Here is a 21,423-nt window from a genome sequence, read left to right on the forward strand (position 1 = left end):
TATCAGATATTTACATTACAATTTATAACAATCACAAAATTACAGTTATGTAGTAACAGAAATAATTTTATAGTTGGAGTCCCCACAACATGAGGAACAGTACTGAAGGGTCGCAGTATTGGGAAGGCTGAGAACCACTGCTCCAGATAAACCACCCCTTGGGCAGAACAATAAGCTAAGAGCCAAAGCAGCAAGATTTAAGTGCAATTTCTGGCCCAGCCCTCTCTCTTCATCCAGTTGGTTTTACAAGTACAGGTGCTATCAGGATCTCAAGTGCTAGCTGGATGAACACTTGGGAAGCCGAGGCAGTGAGTCTTAAGTTTAAAGCTAGCCAATGCGACAAAGTAGAAACCTGTCTCAAAACAAAACAAGCCTTACTTGGTTTCGAAAGCCCTCTGATACAAGAGCAAATTTGTTGGGTCCAAGATAGAAACATTTCTTCCATTCTGATTCCCAGCAACTGTAGGAACTGCCCTGCAGACCTACCTCTCATTAAATCTTCCCACCACGTCCTGATGGGCCTCCGTCCTGTACCTGGAATGCACATCCTAAGGAAAAAGCGAGACAACGTCCATTGAAAAAATCTTCTAAAAGCAACATAAGACCCCACCCTCGGCAACGTCAGCAAACCTGTGAGGACTAAGACCGCCCCTCTCTGCTGTGCTGCATCAGACACCATGTGCAAGGTCGCTATCCCATGCACTGCCCCTCACCTACCGCTGATGCCTTCCACGGTTCCTCCAGCACCACAGCACGGCTAAATGTACATGCCAACTAGTGCCAGATACGCTGCATGTGCACTGTAAACTAACGAGAATTCTGTTTGCACGTAGTATATGATCAACAGCTAAAGACAATTAAGTCTAACAATGAAGCACAGTGCGTTGACAGCGAATGAGAAGACCCACTTACTCAAGGTAGTCAGAGAAGGGCTGTCAGAAACGAGAAGCAGAACGGATGAGCAGGAGCACAAGAGACGGAATGAGTAAGTAAACTAACGTGGGCACAAAGTCGTCTATTCGCTCACTCACAAGTGTCTAACAAGTGCTTCATGCATACCAGGTGGACACAGCTGAGTCTGCTCTCCCCAAGTCCACCAGCAGAGGACGGACAGAATACAAACAATGTCTGGGAGCTGTCAAGTGCTCTGAAGAAACACAACTGTAGTGACTGGAGTAAGAATGGCCCCCATAAGCTAATATATTTAAATGTTTAGTTAATCCGGCTAATTATGCCAACTTGACACAAGCTAGAGTATTCAGAGAGGTGGAAGCCTCGGCTGAAAAACTCCTCAGTAAGATGGGGTTGTAGGCAAGCCTGTGGGGCGCGTGTGGGAGGGCTCAGCCCCTTGTAGGCGGGGCCACCCCTAGGATGGGGGTTCTGGGTTCTGTAAGAAGCAAGCTGAACAAGCCACGTGGAGCAAGCCAGTAAGCAGCATCCTCCATGGCCTCTGCATCAGCTCCTGCCTCCAGGTTCCTGCCCTGACTTCCTTTAATGAACAGTGACATGGAAGTGTAAGCCAAATAAACACTTTCCTCCCTGACTTGCTCCTGGTCAGGGCATTTCATCACAGCAACAATAACCCTGACCAGGATGTCAGTCATCAGGCAGTGATTCTACTTGACAAGCACATTCCAGAAGGAATATTCAGAACAAAGGCCCTGGGGTAGAAGTGCCAAACACGTCTGAAGGTATCAGGGGGCCTTTAGTGGCAAGTGTCGGTGGGTGTGGGAGTGGTAGACACAGGCCTACAGGTTGAAGGACGCCCATCTCACCAGAAAAACAGCTCACTGGATGCCAGAGCCGATGGCAGCACCATTCCTGAGCCACTGAGGCCCAGGGATAACTTTAAACTTGCTTCTTAGGACAATGACCTGGCAAGACAGCCCCACCTCCTCATTGCCTTGTTTAGGAGGGGCACTAGCTCCCCCACAGTTTAAATTCTTGCCAGACAGAATCAACTATTCTTTGCTGCCCCTCAAAAGATGAGTGCCAGCAAGGAAATCTACACACATCCCTCTGTGTGAGACACAAACTTGGGCCCAAGTCCAGCACTCAGGGCTGAGGCAGGAGGATCAAGGGTTCAAGACCAGTCGTGGCTGTAAAGTGAGACCCTGTATCACAAAGCAAAAACAACCAAAAGCTGCCCTGCACCTCGCCAGTGTGGAACTGCACCTGTCTGAAAACACACGTGACATTCAGGGACTCAGCACCCACCGATGCGAGAGTGAGGGGACGGAGCCGACGGGCTGCTGTGCGGAGCACCCACTGGAGGGGCCCACACGACAGCCCAAGCAGAGCGCTCTGTTAGTCAGGAAGCACTCTTACCATGGTCATTGTGTAGAGCTGCTTCAGCGAGTTCATGGTCCGCAGGAGGATGACCACCAGTCCACCGCCTTCTACTGTCTCCACAGTTCTGGCCAGCAAGTTCGGGGTTAATGCTTCAAAATCCTAGGAGGAATCAGAGACCTTAGAAAGGGGCAGTGGTACAGCAATGAGGGCTTCAGGGCACAAGCCCAAAACCTCACCTCTCACACCTTCCTACCAGCAAACAAAGGGTACCACAGGAGACAGCCCATTCCTGGAGTACAGGAGAACTGGGTAATATAATCTAATGAACTATTTGGAAGCAAGTCTTCCAAATCTCACTGACTGACATTCAATTTCAGAAGTATCTTTCTTTTTCTGGACAATGTGTAGACAAACTGACAAAACTGAACTACACCACATGGGGGCGCTACTGCCCTGTGTATTCCAGTGCCTGATAATGGTGTAGAACACTGAGACAAAAAAAAAACCAAAAAAACAAACAAACAACAACAACAACAAAAATCAAACAACCACTTGAGACACCCCAAGTGGGCTGGAAGCCAGCCTTGCTGGAGATAACTCACGAGAGATGAGGGGGGGAAAACCTAAGAACTCCTATTCTTGACTTCCCATTCTCAAATTTACATAACCATGGTCCTAGTACATATGTGAGTAACTGAATGGAGCTGAGCACAGATGTCTGTCGTGGGTGGGTGTAGAAGGAGGATCACAGATATCCAATGAAGTCAAACACTGGATAACAACCACCTGAACTGAGAAATGCGTTTGATGAGCTTGTTGGCGAGAAAACCAATACCAGTGAAGACCTTCACCAACTGTGCTGAGAGGAAGTGTGTGGCTCTGAAGGGCCAGACTGGGAATGAATGGGGTAGGGAGAGGCCATCTGTGGCTCAGGACAGGTGGGAGTGGTGTGCAGGTGCAGAGCTGTAACTGGGACCAGGCTAGGCATCTTAGTTCCAGCACAGACCTGGCCCTTAGGATGACCAGGCTAGACTGCTGGATTGCTGTTTCCTTTTATGAGACAGGAGCACACAGTGAAGGCCAGCCTGGTCTAAAGTCACAATTCTCCTGCCTCAGCATCCAAGGGTGTGCACCATTGGTCCAGAACTTCAGTATCAGTCACGGTGGGCAGGAACCACCTAGAATGGTGAGTGGTCTACTTTCTGCTACCTCTAGTCAGGTGCAGAAATTCTTATAGAAATTTTATATAGGGCAAGTAACTGAGTTTCCTTTTTAAAGTGGGCAAGTCTTCAGTGATATCTGAATGTGAACTTTCTCTACTTACTGTATCCCTGTTCTCCGCGGGGAATCAGGCAGTCTAAGCCACCCACCTGGAGGACGCACATGCCGAAAGTATTCCCCAGGATCTTGTGGGTTTCATTGTAGTAGCAATAGCGAATGTTTGTGGCTGCTACGAAGAGCTCAAAGGGGTCGTCCTGCTTTATGTTCAAGGTGCCATTCTTTATTTTCTTCTGCAGCTGCCGCATTCTCTTCTTCCGGTGACTGTAATACCATCATCCCAAGAAAGGCAATTAGAACAGGAAGAGAGACTCGGTGATCCTCAGACCCACAGAGCTGGTGGGAAAGAGATGCGGCGAGCGCAGCAGGGCTGACTGCTTCACTTTCAGGGGGAAGGACAATGGAGGTGCACTGGGATGGTGTGGGCACGACAGGCTTTGCAGGCTGACAAGATAGGTCAGCGCTTTCTGCTTAAGAGCAGCAGCTGCTCATGTGGAGGGGCTTAAGGGATTCCACAGTAGATGGAGACCCAGCTCCTGCAGGGTGTCATCTGACTTCTACGTGTGTGCTATGGCACTGCATGCCCCCACACCCGCCTCTCTTCCTCTCCCTCACCACTCACAAACACAATATGATTGTAAAAGAGAAACTAGAAAGATGAGAGAAAACATCTACAAAATAAGTTTATTGCCCAGACAGGAAAAAAAAGTTATCAATCCACACTGCAGACCAGAGGAAAGTCTCATTAAGAGCTGGAGAGAGCTTCAAGGAGGTGGCCGACAGGAAACAAGGGATCTCAGCAGTCAGTGTCAGGGGAAGAAATGGCAGCCTCAGCACAGAAGCCAGCAGGGAGACTTGCTGCAGTGTGGGAAGTAGCGGCGAGCTAGGACCTGAGAGTGAACAGAGCTGAGCATATCTGAGGCTAATAAGCCAAATGAGGACCATCAGGACAACCACATGTACTGGGTAGGTAGTTAGGGAAAGTGATGACCTCGGGGTGGGCTGAGGAAGCTCAAAGGAGCCACTAAAGCAGGTACCTCAGAGGTGTAATGCCTACCCCATCTCACACTCCTCCAGAGTTACGGGAGAACTGCCAGGTTTCTCCCACATGACTACCATGTTACTATGAGGTGCCCTGTATCGGGGCATCTTTCCACAAGAGTTTTGGGAGAAACTGACTTCCATACAATTGCCCTTAGACATATATTTCTACCAGGGAGACAGAAACACATACACAGAACTAGTTCACCATGAAGCACGGAACAGATTCTTAGAGATGAGAGATGATCAAGAGAAGAAACAGATGCACTCTGGCTCCAAATTACTCAGCAGAACTGAAAACTTAACCCCTTAGGCCCTGAACTGTGCTATTTCCAACAGTCCCAAGGTACCCACATGTGTTTGCTTTGGAGCTCCCCTGCACGTCTTCTGGAAAGGCTCATTTATTTGTGTATCTGTACCTGTGCCTGCGTGAATACATGAACACAGGCGTCCGTGGGTGGAGCTCAGAGAACACTGGGTCTTTGGAGCTGGAACTGAAGGCATCTGCAGGAAGCCTGGCTTGTGTGGCTGCTGGGACTGAACTACAGTCCATAGGATTGCAGAGCATGTACTCTTGCCAAGGAATGATCTCTTCAACCCTATCACCAGGAGTCTGGATATGGAGCTCAGTGGTAAACAGTGTGGTGGTGTAAAAATAACCACCTATTAAGAACTCTCTGAAGAGGAGAAAGGGAGCAACGCTGTTCCGTTAGGCATCAAACATCTAGGAATGTCTCTGAGCAGTGCCATCATGATCTAAAGCAGAAGCAGACAGGAAAGGGGAGGCTGGGAAACACAAAGGCTGCTGTTTTAGGGCAAACACTGGCCTTAGCAATAGTGGTAACCCTTACACATTCCAGGGCTTTTCTCCTGCAGTTTAAAGAGCAGGAACTGAAAGGTGGCGATGATATCCAGAGGTCAAGCTTACCTGCTAAACCCCAGCTCTTTCTTATAGCACCAGAGGACTGAGGGTCGAGCCTTCACGGTGGCTTTGGACAACATATGATGAAGAATAACCACCTGCCAAGAAAGAGAAATCACAGAATCTCAGTGTCAAAGACACCATAGGAACCGCCAGGCCCGAGACCTCATTTGAAAAGCACCAAGGTCACTAGGAAAGAAATAACCAGATGGAAACAGAAGCCGGGTCACATAAGCTTAACCTTGAGGTCAGTCCATCATTTTTGCATTCTAAAGACACTGTCTCACCCACTTACAAATCTAAATATAAAAAATTTACCATTTCCAGGTACTGAACAAATGTTCCCACTAGGGACTTTATCAGTCAAGGGGTTCTAACAGCACTATGTGCTGAAACCTCAAATGGCCTAGGTAACCTGCCAACCAGGTAACCAGAACACGAAGCATTTACCAGGTCTTACCTGATCTTTCCCTCGATCCCCAACTACAACAAAAAGAGACCTCTGGCGCTCAGCAACGCCATTCTCAATGAGAATCCGAATTCGGTTGTCCACCTTTTTCCGGTGCATGGTGGAAGACTGTCACTAAAACAGAAAGAAAGGAGATACAGATGAACTAAACAGCACATCCGAGTGAGCTGCACCAGCTAGCTGCCTTCCGTGGGGTTGTGCCAGGCACATTTGTAATCTTAATTACAATCTTAATGTTCAAACAGCTCCACAGGTCTCAGTTTTATAATCAGGAAATTAAGGCATAAGAGACAAATGCTGCAGAGAAGTGTACTTTATATCACCAAGGAATTTGAAGAAAAACCGGGGGAGGCAAAGTAGGCTCTGTAAGCTGGAGATCAGCCTTGTTTACATAGTGAGTTTAACAATAGCCAGGGATACACAGAGAGACCATGTCTCCAAACAAAGAAAGAGAGAGAAGAGAGTCAGGACTTGTGTTAAAAATAAATAAAAGCTAGGCGGTGGTGGTGCAACTCTTTAATCCCAGCACTAGGGTGGCAGAGGAAGGCAGATCTCTGTGAGTTTGAGGTCAGCCTGGTCTACACAGTGAATTTCAGGACAGACTCCAAAGTGACAGAGAAACCCTGTATTGAAAAAACAGAACCGAATAAATAAATAAAGAATGATTAAGGTATAAAATGGCATCTCTATAGACTCAAAAGAGTAGCAAGTTAAGTATGATATACAACTTTATTCTACTGGGTTTTGTCTTTAACTGTGTGACATATCCTAGGCTGACCTTAAACTCACTATATAGTTCAAGATGACCCTAACCTTCCAATCCTCCTGCCTCCACTTTCCAAGTACTAGGATTAGAGGAAGCTGCTCAAAGTACAGGTGTACCCCACCACACAAGAGTTTCTGCTATGCTGGGAATCAAACCTGAAGCCTCAGGCATGCTAGGCGAGTAAGCATTCTACCATCTGAGAGTCATTTCCAGCACTATGAACACCATTGTGATACACATACATAGCAAAAGGGGGCGTGGGGACCAAAAAAGGCCAAAATGTAATGTAATTTCTAAATAGTGGTTTTTATTTTGATGTTTTGTCTTTTATGATTCGATTTCTGTAACATTCATAGGTGTGGACCAGTCAGAACTGATTGGTGCCTAGCCAATCAGAGAGAATTCACCCAGCAACTGATGCAAAAAGATGCAGAGACCCACAGTCAGATCTTAGGCAGAGCTCAGAAAACCCTGTGGAAGAGGGGAGGAAAGATTGCAGGACCCAGTGGTGTCAAGGACATCACAAGTAACCCACAGAACCAATAAACCTGGGCTCCCAAGGGCTCAGAGACGGAACTGAGAACCAGGAAGCCTGCACAGGACTGACCCAGGCCTTCTGCACATGTTACAGCTATGAAGCACGGTCTTCTTGGGGGACCCCTAATAATGGAAGCAGAGGCCATCTCTGACTCTGCTGCCTGCTTTTGCAACCTATTCCTCCCACCGATTACTTCACCTGGCCTTAATAGAAGAAGAGATGCCTAGTCTCGCTACAACTTGATAAACCATGGCTAGCTGATATCCACTGTATGCCCATCTGTATCTGAAGAAAAGAGTGGAGGGGAATGGATGGGATTGGGAGGAAGGAACTGGAAAGAGGGGAGGGAGGAGAAACTTTGGTTGGAATGCATTAAAAAAAAAAAATTCACGTGTGGTAAAATGGCTCAAAGAAAGGTGCTTGTTCCCAAACATGATGACCTGAATATGATTCCCAAAACCCACAAGGTAAAAGGAAAGAACCGCAGGGTGGTGGTGAAGAACTTCTTTAAGCCCAGCATTGGGAGGCAGAGGCAAGTGGATCTCTGTGAGTTCGAGGCCAGAACGATCTACAGAGTGAGTTTCAGGACAGCCAGGGCTAAACAGAGAAACCATCTCAGAAAACACCCCCCACTGTGAAAAAAAGGGAAGAGAACCAACTCCTAAAAGTTGTTCTCTACCTCCGCATGCAATCTACGGCATGCAGCATGCAACAAAACACAACACACACAATTAAAACATAAGAAAAATTATGTCACTTATAAAACAAACATATTTCTATACATACAAATATGGGCCATGAGTGTATGGTGGTACATAATTTGCCTAGCTGGGGGAAGCCCTAGATTCAATTTCTCTAGTATCTTCAAAATAAAATAAAATGTAAAACCTATCTGATTACCTAGAACAATACACCAAAGTAAATCAGCAACAATCCCAAGTATCAGAGTGCAAGGCTGTGAGTCTAAAGCTCCAGCACCTGCAGCGTTCTAAACACAATCTCCGTCCCCAACACTGGCTTTAGCAAGCCTTCCTATAAACCACCACCACAAAGATGGCTCCTGTTTAAAACGGCAAAGCAATACAAAGAAATCAAGTAGCCCACGGCAGTAGAGCTTCACACTATGTCCACCCAACTCCACCTGAGCCCCTTTCTTTGCGGATCAGTCAGTTCAGTCTGTAAGTTCTATGTTGCCAGACACATAAAGATCCACAAAAATGAAAGGGTACCTAATTTTTAAAGTACTAAATTTTGTTTTAGTAGGTGAGCCCTTTACCAGGAGTTTACCATTATCAGATAAGGCCTTTGACTATAAAATTTAATTCTAAGAGTAATTTAAAAATAAATAAATAAATAAATAAAAAGAAACGAGGTAGAACTACACAGACAAAATTAAATGTAAAAGTAATACCTGGCTGGAGTAAGGTATCTGATAATGATCTACGGCTACTTTTGCTAAGAAAGCCGAATAGATGAGGAAGGCACTGCTGGACAAAAAGAAAAGATAAATTGTTTTCTTTCTTCTCTCGTCCTTTCTTCTTGTTCTGTTCTGTTGGTTGCTTGGCTTTTTGAGAAAGGGTTTCATTGTGTATCCGGAGTTGTCCTGGAACTCACTCTGTAGACCAGGTAGACTGGCCTCGAACTAAGAGATTCTCCCATCTCTGCCACTCAAGTGCTGAGATTAAAGGTTTGGGCCACCATGCCCAGCTCGATCAGCGGTTCTCAACCTGGGTCGCGACCCCCTCACGGTAAGCGCATCGGAAACATCAGATATTTACATTACGATTCATAACAGTTAGCAAAATTACAGTTATGAAATGGCAATGAAAAGAATTTTATGATTGAGGAACACAGCATTCGGAAGGTTGAGAACCACTGAGCCAGATGTACCGCCGCTGTATCCATTCCTGTGCACACAGCAAGCACCCTGTGCCAGGAGCGGCGAGATGCACTGTCAGGCGTCCTGAATGAAACTCCACGGAATAGAGTATAAACGAACGGATATGCTGCAGTTCTTAGGAACAGAAGATTCGGGATCAACCCGCCTTAGTTCAAAACCTACCATTCCTACCAGGAACTGAGCACGTTTCTCTGAAAGCGGTTTTGACACCGACCCACTCTGCACTCCCCCCGTTAGAGAGATCCCTGTGTGGGAAAGAGTCACGCACCCCTGAAAGTGCTCAAAAACCTTGCCCCGAGAGTGTTTGCGTATCCGAGACCGGGAGAATCTGTCTGCTGGGCGTCCAGAAGAGAGGCAGCCCGAAGACGCCGGCTTCAGCCCGGACAGGGGCTTTCGTCCTCGAGCCTGCCCCGCGGGCCCGGAAAGAACACACAGCCTTTCCACAGAGTACCTGCGTCCAGAGTCCGCCCGAACCCAGCCAGCCGCACCACCGAAGTACGTGAGGGCACCGAGCCGCTCCGGAGACCTGCGCGCTTGCGGAGGAGACGCCGACAGCCAGGAGCAGTCAGCGCGTGCGGACACTTAGGCTGCCAGCAGCACGTGTGGACTAGCTCAACAGTGAGGAGGGACGGACCGCTGGGGCGATGGGACCTTCCCTTGCTTCGGCGCTTGGTGATGACGCAGCATTTAACGTAAGCGCTATAACGCCGGTATCTACTGCGGCTGCGCAGTAGCTTCCGATCGCCATTGCAACCCTACGATTTGCTTATGACCCCAGAACCTGGTTCTGGCCGACGGACATAATTGTTTATATATCTGTGCGGTCTGCAGCTGGCTTTAGCCACTGGTATCCGAACTCATCTGGTGCACGTGTTAAAGAACGCCACTGTAGCCTGGGTGCACGAGGCAACAGCTGTTCGAAGCATGGGTGCAGTTTTATCGATCCGCACGAAGGCCAGGAGCTTTATTCATCTCACTCGACCCTCCAACCAGAAGCAGTCTGGGTATGTAAACTGTATCCATGACCGTGGCCGCTGTATGTTACAGTTTCTTCTCAGACCCGCATCATGCCAAATGTTCTGAAAATCCAATCAGGATCTATTATCTTTCCTGCAGTTCTACAGGAAGCTCGTCCTTCCACCTCCACAAAAATCCTCAAGTATTTCTGTCTTCTTTTAGGCAAAAGACACGTTAACTCTATATACCCCGCACTTTTGGACACCGTATGCTCCGTAATGTACAAAACTAAATTCCTTCCCCAGTTTTAAATCTACTTATACGTTGACTCACTTAACAAAACTTTACCGTGACAAGTAGTCTGTTAATCGGTACCAAATGATCCTAGCTTTAATACTTAAGTACTAGAGTTTGAGAAAATAAAACTACCCGAACTGTATAAAGTGGGCAGAGTACTGTTGACACACACCTGTACCCAAAATTTTGAAATGACACTTAATGTTCGACTTAAAAGCAGTCAGCAAGTTGGCAAATGTTAGGCTAATGCCGCAGAAGTGGACCGAGCCCACTAGAATTTTGGGGACAAAAATGTGCTTACCTCCTAACCACCGCAAAATGGATGACACCACCATAACGCACAAACGGGAAACTGCCGTGAAATATTGTGTATTTCTGGTCTACAATGTAGAGAGGTAGGGAACAGGAAGTGGACACGTGCTTGGTGGCTGAGCTGTCAAAGCTATGGAACCATGTGATTTTACATAAGGACTGTACCCTCCCCCATCAAATCGTTAGACTAAAAACAGTTGGCATAGAGTACTCCGCAAGATTGGAATATCTAAGATAACCAAAAACCATATTAAATATATTTATTGAGAGATGACGAGTATGGGCATGGCAATACACACCTGAGGTTAGGGGATAATTTTCGGAAGACGATTCTCCCCTTTGACTGCGTGGGTCCCAGGACTCAGAACTCTGGTCAGGTTTGGCCACAGGTAACCTTACCCGCTGAGCCAACTCACTGGCCTACTATCAAGTATTTTAGTATGAGCTTTGAATTTGAGAGGCTTGGAACTTAGGTGTTTCTAGACAAAGTAACTAAAAATAACTGATGATATAAAAACAGTGGAACTGGATTAAGTCACCTTCGTAAGTATAACCAGAGATGAAGCCCATTTACCAAGAGTACTCCTCAGTTCCTGTCAGGAACCTGGTATCCTTTCACCACTGCCCTCTTACACCTTAATTTCTGCTGCTAAAACCAAAATGTACCTTCTACATTCCATTGACCCATAAACTTTTGTTCTCAACACTGCAGTGAGGGTCTTTTAAATGGCAGTTTTATTGGATGGCCCACTATCCCGATCCCCAAACAATACACACACCATTGTAAAATCTTCAATAACCTTCCACATGTTAAGCGACAAAAACCAAACATGGAAAACTGCCCATAGGAGTTTCACCAGCAAATCTTGCTAACACTTAAACCAAACAGCAGTCAGTGAAGCATGGGCATCCTTGATTTTTGTCTAGTTTACCATTCTTCATCCATGTATCTTACTTAGTTCAGTCATCTCTTTAAATGAGGTCTCTCCTGATCATACGGACTAGACCATATTAGATTTCTTAACCACACACAGCTGAATCATGCCACTTAGCACACATTGGGCCCACGCCACCAGTGTCCTATTGTTGTCACCACTGAATGGTTAATACTGACCATAATGCCCAAATGTGCTAAAGTTCATGTAGTCTCCCTAAAGAAATATAGTACTTACAGGAAATACAAATAAATGTACCAAAATCTGACTAGAAGTGCATCTGAGAAACTGCTTCAATGTCAAAAGTGAAGGAACAAGGCAGCTGCAGGAAACTGGGTAAGCATCAGAACAGCTCAGCAATGTATAGTATTAGGACCAAGACTGAAAGCACACAGTATTCTAGTTTTTTAAAGACCAGACCCATAATCTTGTCTTCTCTTACAAGTATTTAGGGAGTTTTCCATAAGATGTATGGAACTCACAGGCTTTGCTCAAGAACTATAATCAATTCAGTTTTCAAACAATTTAACCCAATGAAATTTTAAACATTCCCTAGTCTTTCCAGGATGTTTATAAATTCAAAATAGTAATGAAAAGCCCTGATTCAGTTTTTCTAGAGTTCTATCCCATGAACTCCATAAAGGTGACAAGCTCAAGGCAGTACTGATTGAAGTATAACTAATATTCAATAAAACTAAGAGGAACTCAAGTGGAATACAAATTCAGAAGCTTAAGGATGAAAGGAAGGGTATGAATTCAGTCATTTCCCTTAATCAAATGTACCATCAAAAATATAGCAAACAACAAATTGCCTGGCACACATAAGCTGCTCAACTATATTCTGCACTTATAAATTGGTTGTCAGCTAAGCACCTTAGTGAATGAACCTGAGAATAAGCACACATTCTCATGTCTCCTTGACGTCTCTATACAATAGCATTGTATGAGTGCATATATGTGTATGTACATATATATGAAGAAAAAGAACTATAAAAGTTAATTTACTACAATCATTGTAAGGTTATGTGTGTTTTAATGTCAAGAAACGATCAAAAGAAAAACTCTTCTTTGAGGAATATTTAGGGCCTGCTAATAAAATAGCCCTAACCAAAAAGTAACCAATGACATGCTACCTTAAGAGTTAATTGGGTTTTTTTTTTTGGGGGGGGGTGGCATTTTCATTATACATGTAGCATATATACATATTGGTAATTTTGCATGTACAAGATCTTTTATATTCTTACTACACTGAGACATGTGTGGCAATCATTTCCCTGTACTCTGCTAAAATACACATTTGACCAAACAAAGATCTTCTGCATCTAGACAAGTATTTGCATATTACACAAGATACTGAGTATCAAAACTCAGGTCTTAACGGAACTACTTTAGTAGTTCTGTCTAGTGAGGCATTCCTTTAAAAAAGAAAAAGTCCGAATTCAGACATTAGAAAGTTTTACACATTAAACATGTAATGGTAGAATAACACCTAATTAGATGGTGTCTTGAAAGGATTAAACAACTCTTAAATAGAGGTCGTCAAACTACACATTGTACATATTCTGCTCTACACTATGTGTAGAAGTCTGAAACAGAACACATTCTCCACATTCACATCACAACTCAAATTCAATACTGAAGAACTTATTTTACTTTGATTTTGCTTTCTAAATATCATGAAATTATTTTCTACACATATCAAATTTAGTTCTCTACAGTACTTCAAAAGCCCATCCCCCAGGGATTATCCAGCAGTCCATGAGGGTTTATGCATCCCCCTAACACACAGCTAACATATGGTTGTGGTACATCCCAGGCAGATGTCATTTAAAGCACACAAGGGGAGGTGCTGACAAAATACTCTTGGCAAAAGCAAACTGATACCCTTTCAATATGATGTACCACAACCACACAGGAGAAAAGTCGAGAGCTTATTTTATTTATTTTAAAATAAACATTGAAGCTTCCCCATTATCCACCACCCTACAAAACTTTTGAATGTGGAATGTTCAACAGCCTAACCATTTTTAGTAGGCAACAAAACCAGCAAAAACTCCAGTTGTCTAATGATGAATGTGTGAGAATAATTTTGTTTTGTTTTTGAGTAGCTAATTGTCTGCCTGGGGAAAAAAAGTCTGCTAAAGGCTAAAAGTACGTTTTAATTTCTGTACAGAAAGTAACATTAACTTAGTAGCCTTTGCTTAACACGAGGAATGAATTCTCCACGAAGTAAAATGGAGTGGGACAACAAGCAGCATTAAGTTCATAGGCACACAGAACTAGTGCTCAAACTGCTAGCACAAAATCCAACACAGAACATATGGCTGCTAAACACTGCTAAACGTCCATCTCCATCCAACTGTACACTCTCCCTGTGAATCTAAGGCAAAGAACCAACACTTTGAACATAAATGTCTCCACAAGAAAAGGAGAATTCAATTAGGGTTAAATTAGACAAAAGTGAAACTCTTTCAGAACCAGCTGCTGGATATAACCACAATGTCTGTGACACTAACAGCTGCTAGCTGTTGAACACCAGTGTTTCAAGATACAACTTTTAGAAACATGTTTTATTTGTTTTGCTTATACCATCAGAACTGAAACTACTGTCTTGTCATTTCCCTAAAATAGGGAAATTGATCTAAAACACAAACTGGTGCTTTTCAAAAGATAGCAATTTTAAAAGGGTGGTAGCAGCAGGCATTTGATCTTTTTCTTTTAAGAACTTTCAGGCTGCAGGAGAAAAACATGTGACCATAAGTGTTATGACTATCCATCCATTAGAGATTCTCATCAGTACCTATACCAATTTAGGTAACAATACAGCAAGATCCAAGGATTAGTGATGACAATGCACAGTATCGTGAGGAATGACAAGCAGTACCATCCTCATGTAAGTCACTGTTTCCGAGAAACTGTTAAGTGTTCAAAAGGTATCTAAATAGTTCACATTGAGTACAGAAGCAACTCATCCAGATCATACCCCGTATTTGTTGCATATTTTTCCAGAAGAGCCACTCTAAGCCTAATTTGCATTTTGGCTTTGTCTTATACCATATCCACTATTGAAAAGTAATATACATGTATTTTTTAATCACAGTCGTTTGTCCAGATGACTAATGCTGAGGCAAGGCTGGTAGACAGCCTCACTTGTGTGATTAAGGACCCAAGCATAATTTGATATGCTTCTAATCAGTCGGTGCTCCAATTTTAACGGGACAAGCTGTGAAATGTAGTTGCTTTGCCAAACCACACTCCACTCCTTTCATCTTCCTTTCAAGGAAAATGCTTTAACTTTGTCGATTACCACTGACTAATTCTAGGGCTGACTGTAGATTTTATCCAATATCAAAAAAGTCAAGCTTGCTTTTTTTCCCCCCAAGCCACTTCAAATAACTGTGGAGATATTATCACCCAGTAAGAATATAATGTTTTACTCCTAAGCAAGGGTGAGAAATCTGAGTATTGTGTGCAAGGCTCAAGATGACGCTTAGGACAGAACATGCAGAGTAAAAATTGTTTCCTTCCATATCCAGGTAATATAAAGCTGACAATTGTAGTCCTGTCTTTATGGGATGAACAGTCCCTTTACAATCAGTTTCCTGAAAGGGAGAACAAATAGATAATAACTCTTCTGGTAACATATTATGGTACACTGGCCAGTGTGTTTTTGGCGATTAAACATAATCCTGTGAATCACATTAATTCACTTGCTGAGTGTTCATTTGCGGCATCCCTCTGTTGGGTCTTGGGGGCCCTCCACGACCTAGAAGACAAAAATGGCATTTGATTTTTCTTTCAAGTATTATTTGTTTTGCCTTCAAGCAGACTTTCATCTGAAGTCAAGAAGCATGTGGGCAGCTTGTCAGCACATTATTAGGCTTAAGAGGCCAATTCTTCAGCGTTCAAGTTTCACCTGTCCTGGGAGTTGTCATTCGCAAATTTGCTCATGTTCTCTAGCTAAAAGAAGAGTAGAGCTAATGGAGTATTCCACCAGTACTCATTCATTCATTCATTCAACAAGTATTTATTGAGTGCCTACTATGTGCCAGGCACTGTCACGAGGCGTTGGGAATAGATACAGCAGTGAAGACAGACAAGGTACCTGCTCTCGTGGAGCTTACATTCTAATGTACACGCTAGCTTACATTTCAATAGTGAGGAACATCATACTATCAAAATTAATAAAAGCACCAGAATGAAAACAGACCTTTTTACCTAAACTGTTAAAAAGAAACTACATAACATTCAAAATTGTATATTGACTTATAACAGGTAAAGTAACTTTTTACATGCTGTTAAAACAGATATTTTATCTATCAGTTAAATCAACTTTCATAGAATATGCTACAAGGTGGGATAGAAGAACAGAACCCATATTCACATGCAAATACCTTTGATACTTCAAGTCAGTATTTCCCAGGTGACCTGTTAACTTTTTGAAAAGCACTTCCTCAATGGTCAATTGCCACGAGCATTCAAATTAAAGTACTTTATAATTCTTCCTTAATATACATTTTATACATGTCATGGCCAGCCAATAACTGTTAGAAACCTAATTCTTTAACCTCCTTTGACCAGAGAACCATTTAGAACTTCAGATTACATGAAATGCTGTCTGTAATTGTTCAACAGATTAACTTCCTGCCTACGTGAGAAATTATTTCCATTACTTGAAAGACAACTGAAACAAAATAAACTTCTAATGTTCAACTCCAAAGTAATTAAGTTGCTAAGAATTTGGGAATTCTATTTAACATTACAAATACATTTGATAGTTAGATCATTGATCCTAAAAGTAATCAAATTACAATTAGTCTGTCACTTCTAAATGGTTCTCTAGATATACCTGTGGCTTATCTGGCCATTAAAGGGTTTCTGGGTCTAAAATATAATGTGCATGTTTCAAAAATCAAAGAGGGTAATAAATTTATATAAATGTTCAATCTCGTTCCAAAAATGTCTTACAAAAAGTTTCAGTAAGTACTTCCTAAAAACATTTAGCAGGTTTTAAGACCTGAAAAATAAATTTCCAGTTGGAAAACACTTTTCTGAGGCAGAGAAAATGTTCTGATTTTCAAGACAATAACAGGGAAAATCACTCAAAAATTAAAATTTGGATTCAAAATGAAATTTTAGAAACAGAGCATTTCATTTAATCTTTAGCAACACGTCTGGAAAAGATATATGCACTCCTAACATATAACCTACATGCAGACTATGAACAGTTCTTCCAAGGCCAGAACAGAAGCTCCACATAAGAGCTAGGATCACCACCACAAAATATTACCTCGTGGGGCTCCCCGTGGTCCACTCTGCCCAGAGCCTCGCTTGAAATTCTGCTGATATCCATCCTAAAAGACAAGTTATTTAGTACTCAAAAGGAAAAGTAATTTTACATGCCGATATTTACTCTTATAGCTCAACACTAGCAGAATACATCACTCCTTCTAGACAGTGTATTACAGCTAAGTTTTTCTATTCTTACTATGCTTACATTAAATTTAATATTTTTATATGTTCTGTTTTGAAACCACTTTTAGAAAACTACATTAAGTGGTTATAAATGAATGTAAAACAAAACAAAAAAGCCAAAGCCATCATTTTTATAGGAAAGTATGTTGGACACCCTAAAATTAACCCCTGATCACTTAGTGACTAAGATCCACCCTGTGTTTACATACCCGCTGGTAGCCAGAGTAGTCCCGGGGAGCACTGAACTGAGATTGTGTGTAACCACTGTTTGGAGTGTTCGAGAACGAAGGGCGGTAACCATCATATCCTCCTAAAATTTAGGACAAGGAAACAATTTATTTTTCCTTACAAGGACTCTGCTTCCTTAAAAGGAAGGGTAATAAATATAAATAAGCCACACTAGTTAATTAAACTAATCTTGAATTCTCTGTCTTGATCCAATCTGTTTATCAATATCTAATCTAAGCACCACCTGCCTTAGATGGTACTTTCTGTCCACCTAGGAATGAACACACATACACACATCCCTAAACAAACTGCTAACTCAGACTAAACGATAAACACAAACCTATGTAACAACTCACTATTTTCTCTCCCAAGTTTATGATTTTAAAAGCTGTTAACCGGGCAGTAGTGGTGCATGCCTAATTAATCCTAGCACCTGGGAGCCAGAGGCAGGTGGATCTCTGAGTTCGAAGCCAGCCTGGTCTACAGAGCTAGTTCCAGGATATGCCCCACAGCTACAGAGAAACCCTGTCTCGAAAAACCAAATAAATAAAATGGAAAAAAAAAAACCTGTCAAAATAAACCAGGCATGATTGTACATGCCTTTAATCCCAGCACTCAAAAGTCAGAGGCAGGAGGATCTGAAGTTTGAAGCCACACACATACAACACACACTTCAAATATTTAAATTACACATTAAGGGACTAAAATAAACAGCTAATTCTTTCCTAAAATTCATGAGACAAATCTCTACTTATTTTACAACTGAGAAAAGTCTTGAAACTACAAAAAGTAATCATAAGTTGATTTACTTGTTTACCTCTAAATCCATTGGCAGGGCCCCTGTATCCATTCATTAAGCCTCTGGCACCACGAGATCCTCCTCGGGATACTCCACGACTGTTGTAGTAAGGCTGACTGCTGCGTGGAAACCCAGAGTTCTGCTGGGGGGGCTGCTGGTGGTTGCCAGGCACTTGATGGGGCTGGTCCTGGGAAGCATGGTAAGTGCCAACCACTGTTAAAGAAAAATGGACATACATGAACTGAGTTCACTAGTGTTCTTTCTCCCATGTCTTGTGCATTATACAATCTCTTCTACACTTCATTCTTTTTTTTTTTAATGGGAGGAATGAGTTTATTTGGCTTACACTTCTTTGTCATAGTCTACCACTGAGGGGCAGAAGGTAAAAACTTGAGGAAGGAACCTAGAGGTAGAAACTGAAACAGAGACCATGGAACAATACTGCTTTCTGACTTGTCTCCATGGCTAATTTTCAGCTACCTTTCTTATAGAGTCCAAGGCCACTACCTGAGAAGATACTACCCAGAGGAGGCTGGACCCTACTACATTAATTATGAATTTAAAAGAAAATTTAAAAGAAAACTTCATAGACAGTGCCCACAATTCTGAAAGCTGAGGTCCCCTCTTTCCAGATGTGTTAAATTAACAACCAAAATTAGCCATCACATGCTACTTCCCTACTCCCATCTGTATCAAAAAATGTGATTGGTACTGGGGACATTCCCAGGACGAGATAGGTCATGACTATCTCAAAAGTCAATGTTTTAACCTTGACTCTCTGCACAGTGGGAATAAATGACTAGATCTGCCCTGGAATAGATCACTAGATCCAGGCAGTCATAAATACTCTTATTCTGAAGTTGCTACCCAAGCTTCTGAAGCACCCAAAGTTCTATCCAGAAAGTGGTACCTGATCCTTGAGAAACATGTCTCTGAGACTACACTTCATCTTAAAGGTCGATTATTTGAATATATTTGCCTATTAATAAGAAATGAAGTTCCGATTTCTCCCTACCCACCTGTATGATGACGCTATAGCGTCATTTTCCTAAAGTAATTCTAGACTTTTGAAAGCACAGCTTACAATACCATTCTTCCACACATACAACTGAAAAAGACTCTATTACCAACACCTTCTAAAAGTTACTGGCCTTTAAGCAAAATTAGACTCCATTTAATTCACAAAATTAATGATGAAATAGTGTATATCATTGCTTTTTATTATAAAGCTCCTTAGTTATGTAATTTTCTTATAGTTTCTTAATTCCTGGACACTTGATGAAACATACCATATTCATAGCTAAGTAGCTACATAGAAAAATGTCAATTTTTTTATCTGAAACATTAGAAGCTTTCAACGTACACCCTTTGGCGCCTATCTAAAATAACAAATACAGCCATCTTAGAAGACATCTAAATGGTACTCACACTGGCATTCAACCTATCGAAAGGGATGGTTCTAAAAACTCTCACATTACTTTGCAACCACCTACCCACCCATCCTTTTCCAACCCCCCTTCATAATGAGCAGAATTAAAAGAAAAGACAAACATTAGATACCAATACACATTATTTAATTATTATTCCAGTGTTTATAACTCAAAGGAAAGGAAAAGTATTTCTATGTACCTTTGGAAGATGAGGAAAATAAGAGAACCAAATGCTGTTCCCACACTAGGTATAAAGACCAGTACCCGAAACAACAGCAATTCCTAGAAATTTAACCCATGTATTCACTCACCCACCCACCCCGAGGAATCCAGACAGGGCCTTTTCTTTGCCATGGAAAGAAAGGCAGAAAATGCCTATGCAGAGAAAAATAAATACTCATGGCATCTTTCCAGCTACTTAACTGAATTATATATTATTATTGATAGAAGTTTTCTGTACAGATTATCTTTGATTATATTCAACGTAAAAATTTCAAGCAAATGCCAGGTTCAAATTACATTATATTAAAGAAAAGGTTCATTAATATGCATATAAATAACAGTAAAAATAAATGATTTTTCAAACATTTTGGCTGTTGTCTTTAGACAAGTCTCACTATATAGCCTAGGCTGCTGGTCTTGAACTCTTCTGCCTCAGTTTCTCAAGGTCTAGATTAAAACAAGTATGTACCATCAAACCTACCATCAATCCTCATGTTTCTCCCCCCTTTGGATTTTCAAGAGAGTTTCTCTGTTTAACAACAGTCCTGGCTGTCCTGGAACTCTCTGTAGACCAGGCTGGACTTGAACTCAGGCCTGCCTATGACACCCAGAGTGCTGAGTAAAGTTATGTGCCTCCACCATCCGGCTTATCATTAAGAATTTCATTGTCATTCTGGAGATGGCTCCGAAATTAAGAGCACTGGCTGCTCTTCCAGGGGACCTAATTCAATTGTCAACAACCATATAGAGCCCACCCACCCCCCCCCACCCACCCATATGGAGGCTCACAACCATCTGTGACTCCAATTCCGAGAATCCAAAACCCTATTCTGGCCTCCTCCAGCAAACATGGTGGACAGACATGCAGGCAAAACACTCAGACACAATAAAACAATATTCTGCTATACTCATGGATTGGTGCCTAGACCAATTGTCAGTGTCTTCACCCAGCAACAGGTAAAAGGGGGGAAAAAAAGGATTGTAGGAGACAGTAGGGTCAAGAAAATCCACAGAATCAACTAACCTGGGCATACAGAGACTGAACCACCAACCAGGAAGACTGCACAGGCCCAACCTTGATGCTCTGGTTAAGTGTGGAGGGGTGTGTGTGTGTGTCAACTGTGTAACTTCATCTTCTTGTGGGACTCTTAACAGTAAGAATAGGAGATATCTCTGATTCTGTTGTCTGCTTTTGTAACCTATTCTTCCTATCGGGATTGCTCTATTTAGCCTTAATAGAAGAGGAGGTGCCTATTCTCGGTACAACTTAATACACCATGGCTGGTTGACATCATGGCTGACTTGCCCCTATTTGAGAAAAAGAGGAGTAGATGAGGAGTTGGGGTGGAGTGACTGGAAGTACAAGAGGGAAGGGAAACATTGGTTGGCCTACAGAAACAAAGAAATAAAAAAACTTAATAGGTATATAAATCAAATACCTAATGTAATAAATCAAAATTTTTTTGAGAAAGTATTTCACTATACATGTAGTCCTGGCTAGCCAGAAACTAGCAGTCCAGGCTAGCCTCAAACTCAAGAGATCTTCCTGCGTCTGCCTCCTG

At 42.6% G+C, this 21,423-nt stretch overlaps 2 protein-coding genes across 5 annotated transcripts in view; both read right to left on the reverse strand.

Annotated features, from left to right (window-relative positions):
* Nucleotides 1-9,857, reverse strand: part of Nat10 (N-acetyltransferase 10) — a 42,125-nt gene extending 32,268 nt beyond the window's left edge. The window contains exons 1-6 of one of the 3 annotated variants that reach the window (XM_041679277.1): nucleotides 9,658-9,857; nucleotides 5,994-6,116; nucleotides 5,540-5,631; nucleotides 3,663-3,834; nucleotides 2,329-2,451; nucleotides 487-548 (exon numbers count right to left, since the gene is read on the reverse strand). In XM_041679277.1, the coding sequence (XP_041535211.1) occupies nucleotides 487-548; nucleotides 2,329-2,451; nucleotides 3,663-3,834; nucleotides 5,540-5,631; nucleotides 5,994-6,101 (557 nt within the window). In that variant the 5' untranslated portion in view covers nucleotides 6,102-6,116; nucleotides 9,658-9,857. Of the gene's footprint in view, nucleotides 1-486; nucleotides 549-2,328; nucleotides 2,452-3,662; nucleotides 3,835-5,539; nucleotides 5,632-5,993; nucleotides 6,117-8,717; nucleotides 8,745-9,474 lie in introns of those variants that run through there. The other 2 variants (XM_041679278.1, XM_041679279.1) reach the window with 2 other exon arrangements.
* A 3,768-nt stretch (nucleotides 9,858-13,625) lies between these two features.
* Nucleotides 13,626-21,423, reverse strand: part of Caprin1 (cell cycle associated protein 1) — a 33,777-nt gene continuing 25,979 nt past the window's right edge. For both annotated transcript variants that reach the window (XM_041678750.1, XM_041678751.1), the window contains 4 exons: nucleotides 18,228-18,422; nucleotides 17,392-17,492; nucleotides 16,998-17,061; nucleotides 13,626-15,473 (listed from right to left, as the gene is read on the reverse strand). In XM_041678750.1, coding sequence (XP_041534684.1) covers nucleotides 15,409-15,473; nucleotides 16,998-17,061; nucleotides 17,392-17,492; nucleotides 18,228-18,422 — 425 coding nt within the window. In that variant the 3' untranslated portion in view covers nucleotides 13,626-15,408. The remainder of the gene's footprint in view (nucleotides 15,474-16,997; nucleotides 17,062-17,391; nucleotides 17,493-18,227; nucleotides 18,423-21,423) is intronic.

The sequence above is a fragment of the Microtus oregoni genome, unplaced genomic scaffold, assembly GCF_018167655.1.
Source record: "Microtus oregoni isolate MIOR12 unplaced genomic scaffold, Mior012 000031F_ref0000149, whole genome shotgun sequence".
Classification (NCBI taxonomy): Eukaryota; Metazoa; Chordata; class Mammalia; order Rodentia; family Cricetidae; genus Microtus; species Microtus oregoni.